The following is an 18950-nucleotide window of genomic DNA, read 5'->3' as shown; positions in this document are numbered from 1 at the left end:
GCCGTGCAGGCGTGGCAACGGAGGGTGTACGGTGTTGTATGCAGACAGGTGTACGGAGATCTACAGCCAGGGCTGTGCAGTGTATGAGGCTGGATGGGGCTGTGCAGACAGAGTATGAAGGTGGGAGGGGCTGTGCAGGCAGGGTCTGAAGGCGCACGGTTTATGCAAGCAGGGTATGAAGGTGCACAGGGCTTTGAAGGCAGTGCTGTGCAAGGTACACAAGGCTGTGCAGGTAGTATATGAAGGCAAAAGGGGTGTGAAAGCATGGGGTGTACCGCACGGGACTATGGACACCATGTATGACGGTTCACGGAGCTATGCAGGCATGGCTATGGAGGGGGGTTGCAGGGCTAAGGACGGGGGGAGGGGGTTGGATGCATTTCCGCAGAGAGAGCAGTATTGAATCTTTTTTTTAAATCTGCTTTCTGCTCTTTCAGTCTTTAATGGAAGCAGTCTCTGTAATACGATGGCTGGGTTTTGAGCTGTGGGAAAGTATTAATGTCTGCACGTGTCAGGGATGAATGTTGTCTCCTCCTTAAGAGTGACTCTGCCATGTCTCAGATGAAATCCCACGGCAAAAAACAGCGGCAAGGAGGGTCGGTTTCACCCACAAATTGTCTCCTCTTAGTTAAGCGCTTGTCTCCTCATTCATTTTCATTTGGAATCCGCAGGCAGAGATCGTGTTCCAAGATTCATCTTTGATCGAAACATCAAAATACCCGTCATTTTCCCCCTGCAGCACCCTCTAGTGATTATAAATCTGCTCTGACATACACCCACACTATATGAAAGAAACGGAATTTAAAAAGTGCATAGGAGATATCATGCAGTTAGGGTGTAATCCTGTTTGAAATGGTAATATTTAACTAAGTAGTATCCATCATGGACTCCGATTAGACGTGTGCAAGTTTGCGAGGCGGACTAACTTGCAAAATTAGTTTTATTAAGCGCACAAGCTTGATAAAAGTAGTATCTTACAAGTTTAATCAACTAAAAAGGTCAGTAACGTTTGTATCAGCCATAATGGTTTGCTGCTGCTCAAAGGACTGCACAGGGGAGGTGTCCGCTTACAGGGCCGGACTTGGAACTTCAAGAAGCCCTGGGCAAAAATAAAAATTCATCCCCCATGGGAGTTCTCCCCTCAGAGCACTTCTCTAAATCCTGCGACTCCAACTCCAAGCATTCCGTTTACATACAGTAGTCCTATCTCGGAAAATATCTCAAATCATTAATACTTGGCTGTCATACAGCTGAATACTGCAATCGGCTACTGAAAGGTGACCAGTTAACCCTTCGGAAAGAGTCGACCATTGCACAGAACCACCAGTGGTAATTCAATATTTTAGAAACTTTGGATTCATTGCGGCTAGAAACATTTTTCGAAATCTGTAAAATGTGCAGCAGGTAGATTATATGCCAATTGTATTCCGATGCAGGATAACATAATTCCCGTGGCCACTGGTTTAATGGTTTTGTGGCACTGGCTGTTGATGTAGGACTCAGGGTTCTGCCCCTGTCTTAACCACTTTATCACACTTTGTAATCTAGAGCAGATCTTTTGGTGCCTCAGTTCCTACACCTGCCAACATCGGGAGTGCTCAGAAACAACCGTAATGAGGGTTCAAAGCACTGGACTCACTAGTCGCTACGGCTGTTTCATCATGCACGGTGTGCTTGCAATGACATCAGCAGCAGCAGCCTCAGATGAGACACTGCCTCTCGCCTTGTGTGTGTTTTCATTAATCACATACCCCTGGAGAGCAGGAGTGGGCGAGTGACTGCAGCCCTGCATTAGTGTCATCTGCCACTTCACATTTGACTGCCGACAGGTGATTGTGCGTTTCGGCTGTTTGTGTGATTTAGGGCACTAACATTGCTTTTCAGCAAGCAGCAAATTAATCAATAACCCGGCAACGCTGCTTGTTTCATGAGTGTCTTTTGCTGCACAACATCCGGTCCACTAATGGGAGGGTGATAATGTGATTTGCCCTCCACTTGTCCTGTGTTTATTAGGATCAAAGACAGTCAGCATCAGCGCTTCTATAAGGCAAAGGCTGGCTGCTGGTGGCGCGTTTTATCACAGAAATAACCCCACAGGGAAAGAATCAAAACACAACTCGCACTACACCACAGTGCAAAGTACTTCAGAAATAAAAAGAGGGAGTGCAGAGCGCACACACCGTGTGCTCTTCAACACCCACCCAACACCATACACATCAAGCACCACACAGCAGTTGCGGCCGGCATGACTCGGGGGGTAGCGCCGGGAGGGGGGCGGGTGGGGGTTTAATTTAATGATAAAACTTACCAGGCATCTCCTCCAGTCCCGCGTCGCATCACGTCTCCTCTGCAACGTGGTGGAACAAACTTCTCCCAGATCTTTCTTTTGCCGCTCAACAGGAAATACTAACTGCCAAATCAGGAGACTGGATGCGACGGGGGCCGGGCGGCTGGCATTTGATAGGGCATGGGGCAACTTTACGAAAAACACATCACCGCCCAAGCAGGAGCCTATCTCCAGACACCTGCACTACACTAGGCATGCGCAGCATACCTAATGGTTTGTTAATGTGAGTGAGGAGCAACGCTCCTCTCTCACATGCGCAGTCAGTCCATCTTCTAGACTCCTGCTATCGCCTGCGTGCGCTGTGCCTTGACACATGCGCACTTTCACCCCTGAAACAGGCCGGCCCGGAAATGTAAACAGACGAATTGTAAAAGCTGTCAATTCGTCTGCTTACATTCCTGTTGGCCGAACTGCAGTGAGCAGTTTCTTTTGTGGGGCGCTGCCCCGGCGCCCCTATGGGCCATCCGCCCCTGATCACTTTTGCTGAGGGGGCACCCTGGAGTTTGCCCCCCCCCCCTTTCACCGCATGGGCTTATGTTGTTTGGAAGCAAAGTTTAAACCTCACACGCCTGTCACGCCTTTATTTCTTTGAAAAAATTGTCTGCGCCGAATGGATGATCAGTGCGATGGAAAGCACAGGTCCATTTTAAGGTATGCCGAGGGTGTGTCTTAACAGACCCCGAAAACGAAAGTTGTGTAACAGAGCAAGGCGGAGAGTCGGAGGGTGTCTACTGCCATGCCATCACCCGAACAGTAAACAGGGGCTCCGGTTACCCTGACAGGTTTTCTCGAACTCGGAGGAGTTTATTGATGGTACAGACAGTGCTTTAACATAGCTGCCTACTTTCCCAGGCCAAATGGAAATAATGTGTGGCAGAGGGACAGGCACGGGGAGGCAAGTGCATGGTGGGAGCGCGCGGGAAAGCTAAATCAAGCACGCGGTGGGAGCAGAGAGGAGACGCCATGCGCGCGCCCATCGCCTGTCCGTGCGCGCACATGGTTTGTCTCCCTTCGCGTTCAAACCCACGACAATAGAGTCTCGCAAGGCGAAGCAGCGCATGTGCTGCGTTCGCTAGCGAGACCTAAAAAGGCGAGCAGATCGTAGTAAGCTGGAGTTTGCAATAAGTAGTAAGGAAATGGATTCTAATAGTATCCAGATTAAAATATTATGGATAAACAGATGAGAGGACAGATCTACAGGAACAAAGGAAGATCCTGATGTAGTGAAATGAGGAGGTAGGTTGAAACCTACATGACTGAATACTGCCTTCAAAAAGATAGGTTGTGAACAAAGGCACACAGCACCTACACAGGACAGCCCAGAAGAGACAGGCCAGGAGACATACAGAATTAAATACCTACACAGAGAGAGCCAGGCAAGGAGACCTGCATGACTCAACCAAAGAGGTGAAATGGCAAGATCATACATAGGAAGGATCCAATGTATCCAATTTATCCATATCAAGTTCCACATTCACCTTTCCAGTTGGTAGCCATTTCGTTTACCTTGATTGGTCAATAGATTTGGGTATTATAGATGACAGAATCAATGCTCACTGCTTTCCAGGTACTCTTTGCCTCCACGCATGACAAATTCCATGGATCAATAGTAACAAAGTAATTGTCCATGCACTTCTCATTTCAATAATCAAGAGAGCCTGGTGAAAACAGGGTAAGGATCAAAGTCAAAGAAGATAGCTGCTATAAGGCTGAAAGTTCTACTAATGCATAGTGTCTTATGTAACTGCAGAATAATCCCTCCTTAACTCCCACACAGCTTATTTGTACTGTTTTGCGTACCAATCTATGCATATATTTCTTAACATTGTATCATTGCTATAACTTTTCTGTGTCATGCTTATTGCCTCCATTTCTTAACCCATATTGTTTTATTTATAAATAGTTTGCTGTCCCACTTTTGTCATTTAGGGTGCTCCCTACACCCAGAAACATTCTTACCACCTATGTGAGGGGAGTTACATACCACAGATACTATGAAAATCTAATCAAATCTTTCCCATTAATCAGCATGTTTCAGAAGGTGTTTTATTTGCATTAGTAGCTTGTATTAAACCTTCGAAGCCCAATCCACCCCCCCCCCCAAAACCTGGTAATTTATGATAGACTTCGTTTTTCAAACTGATTGAACATTAAATAAAAATGGTCACTAAGTGTAGAAGAAAATGAAAAACGCTATTGTATTAGCAAATCTCAAATCACCATCTACCAATTAATACCCCAAAGCGTTCTCTCTCTCACACACACACTCACCTAACACACAGACCTGACATTCCTTCTTCATCAGTTGATATAAAAGCTGCTGTGTATCATAACCGTACAGATCGTAACCTCAAACTTCATGTAAGAAACTGAGAGATCATTACTGACTATAAGGCGGACTTGAGTAAACTTATAAGTGGGGGCTCAGTGCCCGAGCCTACAATGCAAGTCTACGTGGAGGCACTCTGAGCACATCAAGAGACTATAGAGCAACAAAAACTGCTCAATTGCTCAGTGTCTGAAAAACGCAGTCATGAATACTACAGAGCTCCGTCTGATGGGCCATTGAAGGCCTGGGGTATTAAAGCAGCACTAATGTCACAAGTCCCTCTACATCACCATAGTTTCAACTCTACCCTTTTCCTTGCTTCAATTTCATTTATGAATTTATAAAATGAATGTAAGTTAAGAAAACATTAAATATCATAAAGTAAAACTCCAATATTTCCCTCTCTGTAGTGCCAAGTCCTACAGATGTTTGCCTCATATTAGTGAGTCACCTTACTTTCTTTCAAGTGTTTCTGGATGACTCCGTTTTTAATCAGGAGGTGGAACTTGAATCTCACATTCCAAGTACTCCCCCCTTCACCTGCACCTGTTCTGCTGCCAGGGGCAGCTAAGCTAGAAGGCATATCAGTGGGATCAACAGGTTCCCATTTAATGCCCCTCAAAAACGAAGGGCATTGGATTAGATAAGCATTTAATTTTAGAGGTTTAAAATAAAAAAATATTGGACAGAAATCCTCCATTTGCTTCCAAGTTGTGTCCACCGGAGCAGTCTTCAGGTCTTGCAAGCTTCCAGACAATGCTATTCAAGGAGGTCCTGTGGGGCAGCAGAGAGAGGGCGAGAGAAAAAGAAAAAGTAGCTGTGAGTGATGCACTGATCTCCAACTAATCTTTGGACAGGAAAGGGGGAGTGTAAGCTGAAAGCACACTCAGGGTCAGAATATCAGAGCCTTAATTCCTCATCATTATATTGTCCCACACTACTAAATACAAATTCATGCTCCTCCATGCACAGACACACTGCCGCACCAACTCATGCAACAAGACTGTGAACTCACTCTTCATGCATCCCAAGCACACCGTGCTGTCATTTAATGTTACTACTGAACTGCCTGCTAACTATCATGGCCCTCCCACGACACAACTTGTCAATTACTACAAATGGGGCAAGAGTAGTTTTTATAACCTTGCACTTAAGGTGCTAAACCAACTCCACGAGGAAGAAGTGTTTTATATATTCTCTTCAATGAAAGACAGCTTATTAGCCCTCTTAAGGCAAAAAACAATGGCAGACACATCCTCAAATAAACCAAACACTGAGCCATCATCAGACATGGGTAGGTTTAGTGTACCTCATCTGAGTCGTCGTGGTAACCAGTCCGTGTATTTACATGAACAATACTAGTATCCAGAGAGTCTGTTCCATTTGACTCTGCATGTTGCTGAAGAATTGAGTATCGATGGACCAAAAATCTAGAACACAAACCAAACCAAACCACACATTCATGTGTATCCTGCTCCTGGTGCATCGGATGCATATCAATATATAAAGGCTTGCCCAATCAACTACACAGCAGGAAAACGAGAGCTATGTGAATGAGTAATTTATTTGTAACATAAGTAGTCTAGAATTTGCATATTACAAGGTTTGACAGGTTATCAACTCAAGTCCAGATAGGCCAAAAGAATAAGTTACTTACCTTTGGTAACGCTTTTCTGGTGGGTACTCTAACTGCAGATTTCGCATCTTTAGAATACCCTCATGCTCTGGAGTCGATAAGAAGATTTTAACAGCATTGCTCCCTCACGCTAATAGTTGGCGTTGTGCGACTCCACGCAGACTTTGTTCCACACCAGAAGTGACAAATAGAGCCACATATAGCACCACCCACCCTTGCGCGTGGACATCAGTTTCTTTTTTGACAAGCCCAACAATAATCAGCGATACCAATGTACAGATTCCTAGGTTGAGACATTTTAAGAGTGTATAGTAGACCATTTCACAGAAAAGGGTGAAGGGTGGGCAGTGGAGAATCTGCAGTCAGAGTATCCACCAGAAAGAGCGTTACCAAAGGTAAGTAACTTGTTCTTCTGATAGAGATTTATAATTGCTGATTCCTCACCTTAAAATAGATACCCAACCATACCTCTCTAGAGCTGGGTCTGCAAAGGGGCTTAGAGAAACAAGTCCTGGAGGACTGAACGGGCAAAATTATTATTACGACGGACCTGAGTGTCCAAGCATTAGTGCTTCATGAAAGTATGGAGGTACTTCTATTCGACAGATGTCCAGGACAGACCCCCGCATGCTTACACAGTGATGTTTGGCCTTTGGTGGAGTGAGCCTACAAGGCTTCGGGGGTTGCATCTTCACCCTTGCCTAGCTTGAACCCTGAGGGTTTTATAGGGGACATGATTTCCTAGCTCACAGACCAAAGCACAAAAAGTTAGACACAGTTGGGAAAAGTTGGTCAAAAATGACTGAGGTAGCTGTCAGGCACCATACTGTTGGTGCGGAACGAAAGGAACTGATAGTGCGCTGAGGAGGCACCTTTATACGCACTGCAACATCACTTCCAATGCAGCCAATGCGGAGCTGAACACCACCACCTGACGGTGCGCAGAGGTACTGCTCAAGATTTTCCTGATCCAGTTGGACACCAGAGGGAGAGATGTGGCGCAGCGGCCAGTGCAGCTGACTCCGGACCGCAGGGCTCACGGTTCAATCCAGGGTGTCGGAGGCAGCTCACATCATGTGACTCTGGGCAATAGCTCACTTAATCTCCCCGACGGTCCCCAGCACCCTGAAACCGTTAAGGGGGTGATATGTTTGCGCTTTACAAATAGGAGCTATTATTATTATAATAATACTCCTGGGTAATACTCTAAGGTGAGGAATCTGCAGTTAAAAGTATCTATTAGAAGTAGTTACTACAGCGAGCATGCTCCTCAACAAAAACTCACCTTTTTGGGTTTTGACTCCTAGGAGATGGCAAGCATGAAAAATCAAGCCTTAATTCTGCATGTTTAGAAACTCAAGACAGGGGCATTGCAAACACACAATAAATGAAATGCCTATTCAACGTTATGCCTTTAAAATAAGAATACATTATTTTATTCACTTTAAGGCTCAACTACAGCCACAGTTAAATGTTTTTTCCCAAACTGGGGACACGCCTCACTCTTCTCAAACAGTTGAACAGGTGTAAAAAGGGCGACAGAGAAAACTGATCCTTTGAGAATGCTATGTACTATTTTAGTCTCATATGCTCTTGAAGGACAGACTCAGCTCTTCTGGTTGTTATACAGGCCTGCAGTGGTTAAAACAGAGGTGCGTTTATTAGACTCACTTCTGCTTGCTGTTCTTTGTTGTAAAACATACACAGATTCAGATATTAATAAAAAATATATCAAGAAGAATACTTTGATTGACAGGCACCTGTTTCAGCGTGTATAAGAGAGTAGAAGGGAGACCACAATTGCCCGACAAATGTCTGACAACTGAATTGGGCAGTTATGAAAAGTAACATTGTAATATTCAGATGAAACATTTTTATGTTACAAACTAATTAAATGCCAACACTTGTGCAAATAAGGTATAGTCTGGGGAAGTTGTGCTACTAAACTGTGGACAGCAGATAAGAGGGACAAAACACAATCTTGGAATTTAAGCTTTTCTCCTCACATCTTGGTTAAGTCATAAAAATCTGGCAAATTCCCTTCACTACACCAGACAATAATTTAGACATTGGTTTGATACTACCCTGTGGGTGTGTCTCTCCTCATTGCTCTTTATTTCACTCCCTTTATCCACAGCCAGCCTGCTCTATTTACGAAGCCATACCACTTGTCTGGGGACCTTAGCCACGTTTGCTATTATGAAATTACACTGGTTCTTTATCAGGGCAGATAAGTTCTCTCTGTTTCTGCAGGCATATGGCATTTAGAGGTCAACATTGTGGAGCTGCCCCCGACTGGAGCCAAATTTGCTTAGAAGGCAGGTGTACTTTGTTCTGGACCTGTGAGAGGTTCTTGTGCTGAATTTCTGGGGCGTTTGTAGGAACATCGCTTTGTGTGTGGGGGGGAGGCAGAGATCAGCATACTGGACACTGGAAGCAGGGAAGTGGTGAGGCTATACTGGAGGTATTTCTGTAGTGTCATATTCTTTCTTTATATTCTGCCACCACTGATTGCGAAACTGTTCTGGAACAATCTGCTTATTTTGATATCTCAACAGTTCTTATCTGCCAAATGTCTCATTTCATCTTCATTTTGTTACAATAAATTATTTGTGAGACGGATGAAAAGTGGGAAGGAAGACAAATTGACATTTACTTTTATGTTCTTGCGTTAGCTTATCACAGTTATCTCTGGTAGTTTCTGCAGGGTAAGCATCGCCGTAAGTCTATATACTGGCACTTTGGAGCATTTAGCCTTGCGTTCGTGGTCAGGATATTTCAATTTGGCAGATCGGACATTTGGCAAAGGGACAAATAGGTCTATATTCCACTGTCTCATGAATATTCGTTCCTCTATCTTTTTTTAGCTTTTATGTAATCACAAATGAATTAATTGCTAACTTTTTCTCAAAAATGGCTGGTTCATAATTTGGGATTTCCAAATCACTTATTCCTGCAACCCTTCTACATTACATTAGTAGTTTTTCATTTTCACTCTTCATGATAAAGACATGTCCCCTCCCCATTTTGGGATCCCTCCTCTCACATGTAGAACACTTATTGCAACAGAAGACCTACTTTCTTTTTGGATCCTTCATGCATTTTGTCACAACATAGACATAAAAATGAAACGGAAGATAATAAGTAAGGCAAGGATCTATTCCTGTTGAACTAACCAACTTTGTGCTTGTTCTCGATTTTGACGCTGAGCTCTACGAACAACTAAGTGTAACTCCCTTATCAAGTCTTATGGATGTTAGACATGAGTAAGATAACCCACCCTAGCATGACATTAGAAAGTAATTGAGGAAGAACAGATGGTACAATGCAGGTGAGAGGATAAAATACCAGGCAAAGGTTAGTCAGGCAGAATGCCAGCAATGTAGCCAATACCAGCTACTGCAGACAGCATATGAAGAAGATGCTAGGCTCAGCTTAAGAGAAGCATTGCAGCAAACAACTCTTGAGTGTGTACACACACCACAGATGTGTGCACACCCCGGCGCGTCGGCTGTTCAGATCTATTCCCAGGTACATTGAAGTCAGGCACTCAGACCCTGAACACTGGGCAACCGGGAATACTGGAGGCAGGAAGAACTGCAGACAAGCTGGATGGGGTCCTGAGCATCAATTAACTACAGCAAGGTCTGTAGTAGTACAAAGAGATTCTAAGTCAGAAATGGGAGCCAGTGGTAATACAACATCCATGGTTAAGCTGGTGGTGCCTGCTTACCTATTTCCTTACTTCGAGGGAGCAGAGAATGCGTTGGGAAAATCTTTCATCGGAGGTATTCTCACTCCCTTGTGGAGTTCCGCAAGGCTCTGCACTGTCTCCCACCCTGTTTAATGTAATTGTAATTGCATTTGTATAGCGCTTACTATCCCGGACGAGGCGTCGAAGCGCTTTTCGGCGAGTAGCACACTACTCCGGGACCCATAGAGGATTAGTGTTGAATTAGTATAGTGAAACATGCAAGTAAATTTTAAGTCGTGGATATGTTAGTCAGTTATTTGGATTTGGAAGGATAGCAGAAGGATAGAAGAGGAAAAAAGGTTTGTATTTATATAGCGCTTCTTACCCCTGAAGGGGTGTTGAAGTGCTTTTTTTGGTGAGTAGCATGCTACTCCAAAAACCCATAAAGGATTAGTGGTGAATTAGTACAGTGAAATATGAAAGTAATTTGAGAGGTGGATATTAGTCAGTTATTTGGAGTGAGAAGCATAGCTGAGGGATTGAAGGGAAAGAAAGGTTTGCATTCATATAGCGCCTGTTACCCCTGGTGGGTTGTTGAAGCGCTTTTCTGGTGAGTAGCAGGCTACTCCGGAACCCATAAAGGATTAGTGTTGAAAATGAGTATACCGAAATATGAAGTAATTTGAGTGGTGGATATGTTAGTCAGTTATTTGGATTGAGAAGGGTTGGGGAGGTGTAAAAAAGGGAAAAAGGTTTGCATTTATATAGCGTTTGTAACCCTGATGAGGTGTTGAAATGCTTTGTTGGCGAGTAGCACGCTACTCTGGAACCCATAAAGGATTAGTGGTGAATTAGTATAGTGGAATATGGAATTAGAGAGGTGAACATGTTACAGTGTTATTTTGATTGCAAAGGATAGTGGAGGGATAGGAGAGTGAAGGATATCTTTTATAGCAGTAGGAGGAGGCTTTTGGATGAGTAAAAAGGGTTTTTGGAGGGGAAGAGTCAGAGGGAAGAGTTTAGAAAGGTTTGTTTTGGGGGATCGGTATAGTAAAAGAGGTGTCAGATGATGCAAGGAGGGATAGAGTAGGAGAGAGTCAAGAAAGGGTTATTTTGGGGAACATATTAGTGGTACGGGGTTTGGGATAAATGAGAGAGTGGGTGTAGAGGATATAATGATAGATGTATAGGGTGAGAGAGGGTAGTGCATTGGAAAGAGTAGTAGAAAGAAGTTTGAGATGAGTCAGAAAGTTGGGCTAGAAGATATATTGAGAGAAGTATAGGCTGAGAAATAGGTTAGTGCATTGGAAATGCTAAATTAGAAGAAAGTGATAAATATATAGATCCATAAGTCCATTGAAAGTATATAGATGCATAAAGGAGGTAAGTATATGCAGATTAAAGATATTGATAGAGGTACAGGATGAGAAATAGGGCAGTGCATTGGATATGCTTTTTCAGGAGAAAAGTAACAGACACACAGATCCAAGTACATGGAGGTACATAGATGTACAATGGAAGCATGTACATGTAGACCAAAGATGTTTTTTTGTTTTTGTTTTTATAACCACATAATTAGTCTACATGTTTATACAAAGCAATACAGAAAGATAGGTCCATATCTATAGTGGAAATAAATGCTTATATACAGAGGGACACATACATAGGATGGGTATTAGTGAATGGGAAAATGGGAAGAGGCTCAAACAGGCACTCACCCTTGTCCTCTCAACCTTTAGCCTCGATGCCCGGGTTGAGACGCCCTAAGCCCTGGCTGTTTATAGCCCTAGTAGTCAGGTGACCCCTTTAGCCAATGGGAGCCCTAGCCCTAACACTATCCAATCACAACACTAGCCCTGAAATCTAGAACCAATAGGAGACCAGGACCTTACAGCCAATCTTAGCCCTAGTCCAAGCACCCAATCAGTTTAAAAAACCCTGATCTCTACGTCCAATAGAGGCTCTAGCCCAAACAGTAGTCCCAACCCTAGTCCAAGCAACCAATGGCACAGGAAGCCCTAGTCCCTACTTCCAATAGAAAGCCTAACCCTACTCTTAGTCCCACACCTAGTCCAGCAACCAATACCATCAGAAGTCCTAATCACTACTTCCAATTAAAGGCCTAACCCTAGCCACAACCCTACATTGATTGAATCACAGATCCAGAAACCAATCAGAACCCTCAAAAACCCAACCAATGAGGACACTAACCCTAATCCAATAGAAACATCAGATACAACCACCAATCAGTGTACACATGTACCAAACAATATCAAACTATATAAGGTCCCAGCTACCTCAGACAAGGTTTGCTGGCCAGGGAGTTGGAAGCTGCTGCTCTATTCAGAAATCTCCTAGGAGACAGACAGGCTCAATCCACACTTTGGACTTCTGCAGGTGAGGCCCTAACAAACTTGTCCTCTAACAACACTATTTGGCTAGGAGAGGAAGCTTTACTCCCTATCCTGGCCAAAAAACGAAGTGCACAGTCCCTATTAAACACAGGTTAAACAGCTTACAGCAGATTACTGCTGTCTCAGGGGGGAAGGGGGGGCTGGTTTCACTGACTTGTTAACACAAAATGGTTGCTGGGGTGCACTGCTTAACATACAGGTCTTAGCACAGAGCAAAGGAGACATTTGGAGGGAAAAACTGATAGTCACTGGGAATGAGAGGGAAAAAGTACAGAGTTTGGACTGCAAATCCCACAATTCAACAGGTTAAATGGAAGCAGTCACAGGCAGGAGAAACCACAAGTTTAAACAAAAACATGGGATGCAATCACAGGCAGGTTAAAACTACAATTTTAAACGGTAACAACCACAGGCAAAGACAGGTAAAGACATTTAAAAAGAAAACAAATAAGATGATGCAATCACAGGTAGGGAAAATTGTTTTTTAAAAACATTTTTAGGAAAGAGACAGCACTAGTCTGCCTTCTTACCACTTCCTGGACCTAGCTCACTGCAATCTGGGCGCAGGTAGGCTGCAACTCACAAGAGGGAGAATGATTTGGGGTGCACCCAGCAAAGCCTTAAGGGGCCTGGGCAGGTGTGAGAGGAGGGCTCAGATTTGCTTGGAGCTGGGGAAAACCAATAGCAGTCCTAGGTCTGCTGGCCTTGGAGCGGGTCTGGGACTGGGGAGCTGCTCCTCCATTCAGAAATCTCCTACGAGACAGACAGGCTCAATCCACACTTTGGACTTCTGCAGGTAAGGGCCTAACGAACAAGTTACTTACCTTCAGTAACGCTTTTCCTGGTGGATACAGTATCTGCCTGTGGATTCCTCACCTTGTGAATATCCCCTGCGCCAGCAACATTCGGAAACTTTTGTAGCTCTCCGCTCGCGGCTCCGCTGACGTCACTGGATCCATAAGAAGACCTCGTCAGCATGATGACGTCCGTTCCGCCCTTTTTTCCGTGCCTTTGAGGCACATGGACGGACTGACAGCAATATATATACAGTATACACAGTACATAATATACAAAACAACACACACAGTGTGGAGATAATATAGGAAGGCAAAAGAAATAACACACTGCCTTTGACAGTAAGAAATACATTTTCAAACACCATCATCAGAATTGTAGGTATACAAGGGTGGACAACGGGGAGGCAGGTGGGTCAGTGAGGAATCCACAGGCAGATACTGTATCCACCAGAAAAAGCATTACCGAAGGTAAGTAACTTGTTCTTCCGATGGATACATCTGCCAGTGGATTCCTCACCTTATGAAAAGATTCTCACAGCAGTCCCACTCCCGGAGGAGGGTGTCCACCCTTCTATACCAAAAAGTCCTGAAGGACGGAACGAGCAAAGTTACAGTCTCTCCTCACCTCGGAATCCAAGCTGTAATGCTTCGCGAAAGTGTGGAGGGAGGCCCAAGTTGCTGCCCTACAAATGTCCTCCACAGAACACCTCTAGACAAGGCAGATGTAGAAGACTTTGCCCTGGTAGAATGAGCCCTTATACCCTCTGGAGGTTCCTTACTGGCCAAAGAGTAACATATCTTGATGCACAAGATAATCCATCTGGAAAGGGTGCGCTTGTGCACCGCTCTGCCTTTCCTGCAGCTAACAAAGCCCACGAAGAGCTGGTCGTCCACTAAAAAGTCCTAGGTCCTATCAAGGTAGAAGCTCACCGCCCTCTTGGGGTCCAAACGGTGAAGCCGCTCCTCCTCCTTGGAAGGGTGAGGGGGAGGATAGAAGGTAGGAAGGGTAATGGATTGCCCCAGATGGAAAGGAGTTACCACCTTTGGCACAAAAGCAGCCCTGGACCTGAGTACCATTCTTTCAGCACGAATGGACAAAAACGGGGGTTTTGAACTCAGAGCTTGAAGCTCACTTACCCTCCTTGCTGAGGTAATAGCAATGAGAAAGACTGTTTTGAAAGACAACAGCCTCAAGGGACACTTGTGCAAGGGCTCGAAGGGAGAACCCATCAAGTAAGTTAAGACGAGATTTAAGTCCCTTTGAGGCACAATAAAAGGAGTAGGCGGAATCTTTCTTGTAAGGCCCTTAAGGAATCGTAATACAATAGGTGACTTAAACAGAGAAGGCTGATCCGGCAAGCAAAGAAATGCCGACTAAGCTGACAAATATCCCTTAACAGTAGCTACAGCAAAGCCCTGCTGAGCAAGAGAAAGAGCAAACTGAAGAATGTTGGATAAACGAGCCCTCAAAGGGTCAGTAGACTTTTCTCCGCACCAAAGTACAAATTTGGACCACCTATAGGAATAGATAGATTTGGTGGAATGACGTCTAGCAGACAAAATTGCATCTACCACATCTGGCGGGAGAGAAAAAGAATTCAGGTTGCCCCGTTCAATCTCCAGGCATGAAGGTGTAAGCTCTGGAGGTGGGGGATGTAGAACCTGAACCCTCCGACTGTGAGAGGAGGTCTACCCTGAGAGGGAGACGGAGCGGAGGGCACGAGGAGAGGTGGAGAAGGATAAGTTACTTACCTGTAATCCTAGTTCTCTTCCAGGGGTATCCTCTTCAAAGTCATAAGCACTGAATATTCCCGCCCATGTGCGGGGACCCCGGAAATAATAAAATTATATATGAAGAACATATATATACAGCTCTGTATATGTATAAACATATATTATTTTTTCCCAAGCAAATGCAGCCCCCATAGAAGGCTATACAATGTAGACACAAATGAGGTAAAAAAAACTCATGATCAAGAAAAGAGAAAACTGTGCAAAACACAGATCCACAAAACATTGTTAGCCTGCAGGCTGCATTGCAATACAATACCATAGAGACTGAAAAGCCTTGTACAGGTAAAAACTGGCACCGTGCCTTTAAGGCAGCCCTGACTCCAAAATCCCATCATGCCTCAGGGGTGACAGTTGGGTCAGTTGTTCTTTGCGGGACCGTAGTCCTACACACAAAGATATACTTCCTCCATGTTAAATAATCCACTCCTCATAATTGCCTGGGGAGGCGGGTGGGTTGCTTATGACTTTGATGAGGATACCCCTGGAAGAGATCTAGGATTACAGGTAAGTAACTTATCCTTCTCTTCCAGGGGATCCTCATCAATAGTCATAAGCACTGAATAGAATAGCAAGCCCACCTTCCACCTGCAGGCAAATGAGAACTGCACTATACATGGAGTAAAACCATTGACAAATTCAGTTATTGAACAGATTCCTCAAGGAGGCTTGTCCTACTTGAGTGTCTGCTCTGGTGTCCGAGTCCAGACAATAATGCCTCGTAAATGTATGGACAGATCTCCAAGTGGCTGCTTTGCAGATCTCGGAGAGTGGGACATTATTGAGAAAAGCAGCAGTAGCCGCCTTTCCTCTTGTGGAATGCGCTTTAGGTCGAGCGATCAGTGGCTTCTGCGCCAGTTGGTAAGCCAATTTAATGCCTGACACAATCCACCTAGCAATGGAACGCTTAGATGCAGCAAAACCTGTGCGGACAGCACCATAGTTCACAAACAATTGGTCAGATTTCCTGACAGCCTTAGTCCTATCTAGGTAGAATTTTAGAACCCGCTTAACATCTAAAGAGTGCAACGCCCTCTCAGCTGGCGAGGAGGGGTTGGGAAAAAAGGTTGGTAAGGAGATAGTCTGATTAACATGAAAATCTGACACCACCTTTGGTAAAAAAGATGGATGAGTTCTCATCACTACCCTATTCAGGTGAAAAATCGTGTAGGGTTCTTTAGAACAGAGGGCCTGTATTTCACTCACTCTACGTGCTAAAGTGATAGCTATTAAAAAAGCTGTTTTCCACGTAATGTGCTGCAAAGTAGCTTTATGTATGGGCTCGAAAGGTGAACTCATAAGCTTTGAAAGAACCAAGTTCAGCTCCCAAGAAGGCGAGGGAGGCCTTACTGGGGGGTAAACCTTTTTGAGCCCCTGCAAAAAATCCTTCACCACCTGCAGCTTAAAGAATGACTGCTGCGATGGGGAGCGCCTATATGCTGTAATGGCCGCTAGGTGAACTTTAATGGATGAAAATTTCAACCCCACCCTGGCTAAGTGAAGAAGATAAGGCAAAATCACTTCCTCTTGACATTTTGTAGGGTTATACTGATGTTGAATACACCATACATAAAACCTCTTCCACTTACAGAAATAAGAGTGTCTTGTAGAAGGCCTCCTAGCTTCCTTCAGTATGGTCATACACTCCTGGGGAAGGTTTAAATGGCCATACTGGAGGACTTCAGGAGCCATGCTGTTAAGCTCAGCGAGGGAAGACTGGGATGGTAAATCTTCCCCTGCATCTTGGTTAACAAGTCCGGTCTGCACTGCAGGCGCTTGTGAGGTCGGATCGACATGTGGAGGAGATCCGTGTACCACCACTGCCTCGGCCAGTCCGGTGCTATGAGGATCATCTTGGCAGACGAGTGTTGCAGTTTGATCACCACTTTGGGGATCAGTGGGAAAGGCGGAAAGGCGTACACAAATGTCATTTACCAATCGATCAAAAGGGCATTCCCTATGGATCCTGGCCGATGGTATCTTGAGGCGAAGCCTCGGCATTTCGCGTTGTTTTCGTCCGCGAAGAGATCTATTTGCGGACGAACCCACTCCTTGAAGATGTCCTCTAGCACCTCGTCGTTGAGTACCCAGTCATCTGGATCTTGAAAATGACGACTGAGCAAGTCCGCTTTGACGTTGAGCTCTCCTGGCAGGTGCACCGCCTTTATCGAAATGTTCCTTGCTAGGCTCCAGTGCCACAGGGACTGAGCCTCCAGCGAGAGTGTCCTGGATCGAGTACCCCCCTGTTTGTTCAGGTAGTACATTGTGGTGGTATTGTCCGTTTGTACTAGAATGGGACTCGTCCTGATTGCGGGTAGGAACGCTTTGAGGGCTAGGTGGACTGCCCTGAGTTCTAGCATGTTGATGTGGTACAACCGTTCGCTGCTGGACCACAGTCCTTGGGTCTGTAGGGATCCCAGATGCGCACCCCAACCCTGCAGGGATGCGTCGGTGATCAGCGTCTGAGATGGGGGTTCTTGATGAAAAGGAAGTCCCACCTGTAGATTGAGTGGCTTCAACCACCACTTGATTGACTGCCTGGCCGCTGAGGAAAGACAGACTGTTTCCTCCCACAGTGAATTCCTTTGGTCCCATTTGTCCTCCAGATCTTGTTGGAGAGGACGCATCCTCAATCTGGCATTGGGCACCAGGAATATGCAAGATGCCATGGCCCCTAGCAGAGACGAAATCTGTCGCGCTGTAGACAGATTGTTGGTGATAATCTGCTTGCCTTTGTGGATAAGGGATAACCGTCTCTCCTCCGAAGGAAACACTTTTCCTACTGCGGAGTCTATAGTTGCACCGAGGTTGTGTATCCTTTGGGTTGGTGTGAAGGTGGATTTCTTGAAGTTCACCCCGGAGTCCCAATCTGTGACACAAATTCAAGCAGCGTGCCAGGTGTGAGTGTAGACTTTGAGGCGATGGGCCTTTTATCAGCCAATCGTCTAGATAGGGATAGACGAAGACTCCTGCGTGCCTCAGTGCAGCCGCTACTACTGCCATGCATTTTGTAAATACTCGAGGGGCCGATTTCAGGCCAAATGGTAGAACCTTGAACTGATAGTGAGAGGTCCCCACTAAGAACCTTAGAAATTTCCGATGACTCTGTACTATGGGAACATGAAAGTACGCGTCTTGCAGATCCAGCGAGCACATCCAATCGCCTTGCCGGAGATGAGGATATATTTGGTGAAGCGCAAGCATGCGAAACTTTTCTCTTTTGATACGCTTGTTGAGTGTCCATAAGTCCAAGATGGGTCTGAACTCTGCTTTTGTATTTCTTTTTAGAATTAGAAAATATCTGGAGTAGACTCCTCTCCCTCTCTGCGCCCTGGGAACTCTTTCTATTGCTGATTTGAGCAGCAGGGTCGCCACTTGAGGTGTTGAGATGATTGTACAGGGTGGATCGAGGGAGGGGGACTCCGGAAACGAAGCGAGTATCCATGTCGCAGTATATTTAGAACCCACTTGTCCTTTGTGATGGATTGCCACTCTGGAAGATGGTTTGCAATACTTCCTCCCATCGGAGCGGTGGACGGCATTGGAGGAAGCAGTCTCTCATTGCTTTCCTTGAGCCTTGTTTCCACTGCAGGCCTGGCGGTTATTTCCACGTCCCCTGGATGATCTGCGGGACTGAAATTGTTGCTTCTTTTGCCCTTGTTGGTCTTGATTTTTCTGCCAGTGAGGGGTTTGAACCCTCTGTTGGTAGCAACGCCTGTCGGTTTCCCTACGGCGACGGAATTCTTTCCGTTTCTCTAGCCCCACGGCTTTCATGGTCTCGAGTTCTGACTTCATTCGAGCCATTTCGTCATCCGCATGAGAACCGAAAAGCGAACTACCCGAGAAAGGCAGATTCAGAATTCTTGCCTGTGCTTCAGGTTTCAGAGCCGTCAGCCTTAGCCAAGAGGATCTTCTGGCGGAAATCCCATGAGCATACGAGTG

At 45.2% G+C, this 18950-nt stretch overlaps 1 protein-coding gene across 1 annotated transcript in view; it reads right to left on the bottom strand.

Moving 5' to 3' along the window:
* Positions 1 to 4460: 4460 nt before the first annotated feature.
* The window catches only part of LOC146871147 (sortilin-like), a 795868-nt gene continuing 781378 nt past the window's right edge, over positions 4461 to 18950 (bottom strand). The window contains 2 exon segments of the mRNA XM_085650312.1: positions 4461 to 5450; positions 5986 to 6106. Coding sequence (XP_085506438.1) covers positions 5436 to 5450; positions 5986 to 6106 — 136 coding nt within the window. The 3' untranslated portion in view covers positions 4461 to 5435.

Source organism: Triturus cristatus, chromosome 1_1 (assembly GCF_964204655.1).
Source record: "Triturus cristatus chromosome 1_1, aTriCri1.1, whole genome shotgun sequence".
Lineage (NCBI taxonomy): Eukaryota > Metazoa > Chordata > Amphibia > Caudata > Salamandridae > Triturus > Triturus cristatus.
This window is presented reverse-complemented; position numbering and strand designations above follow the sequence as displayed.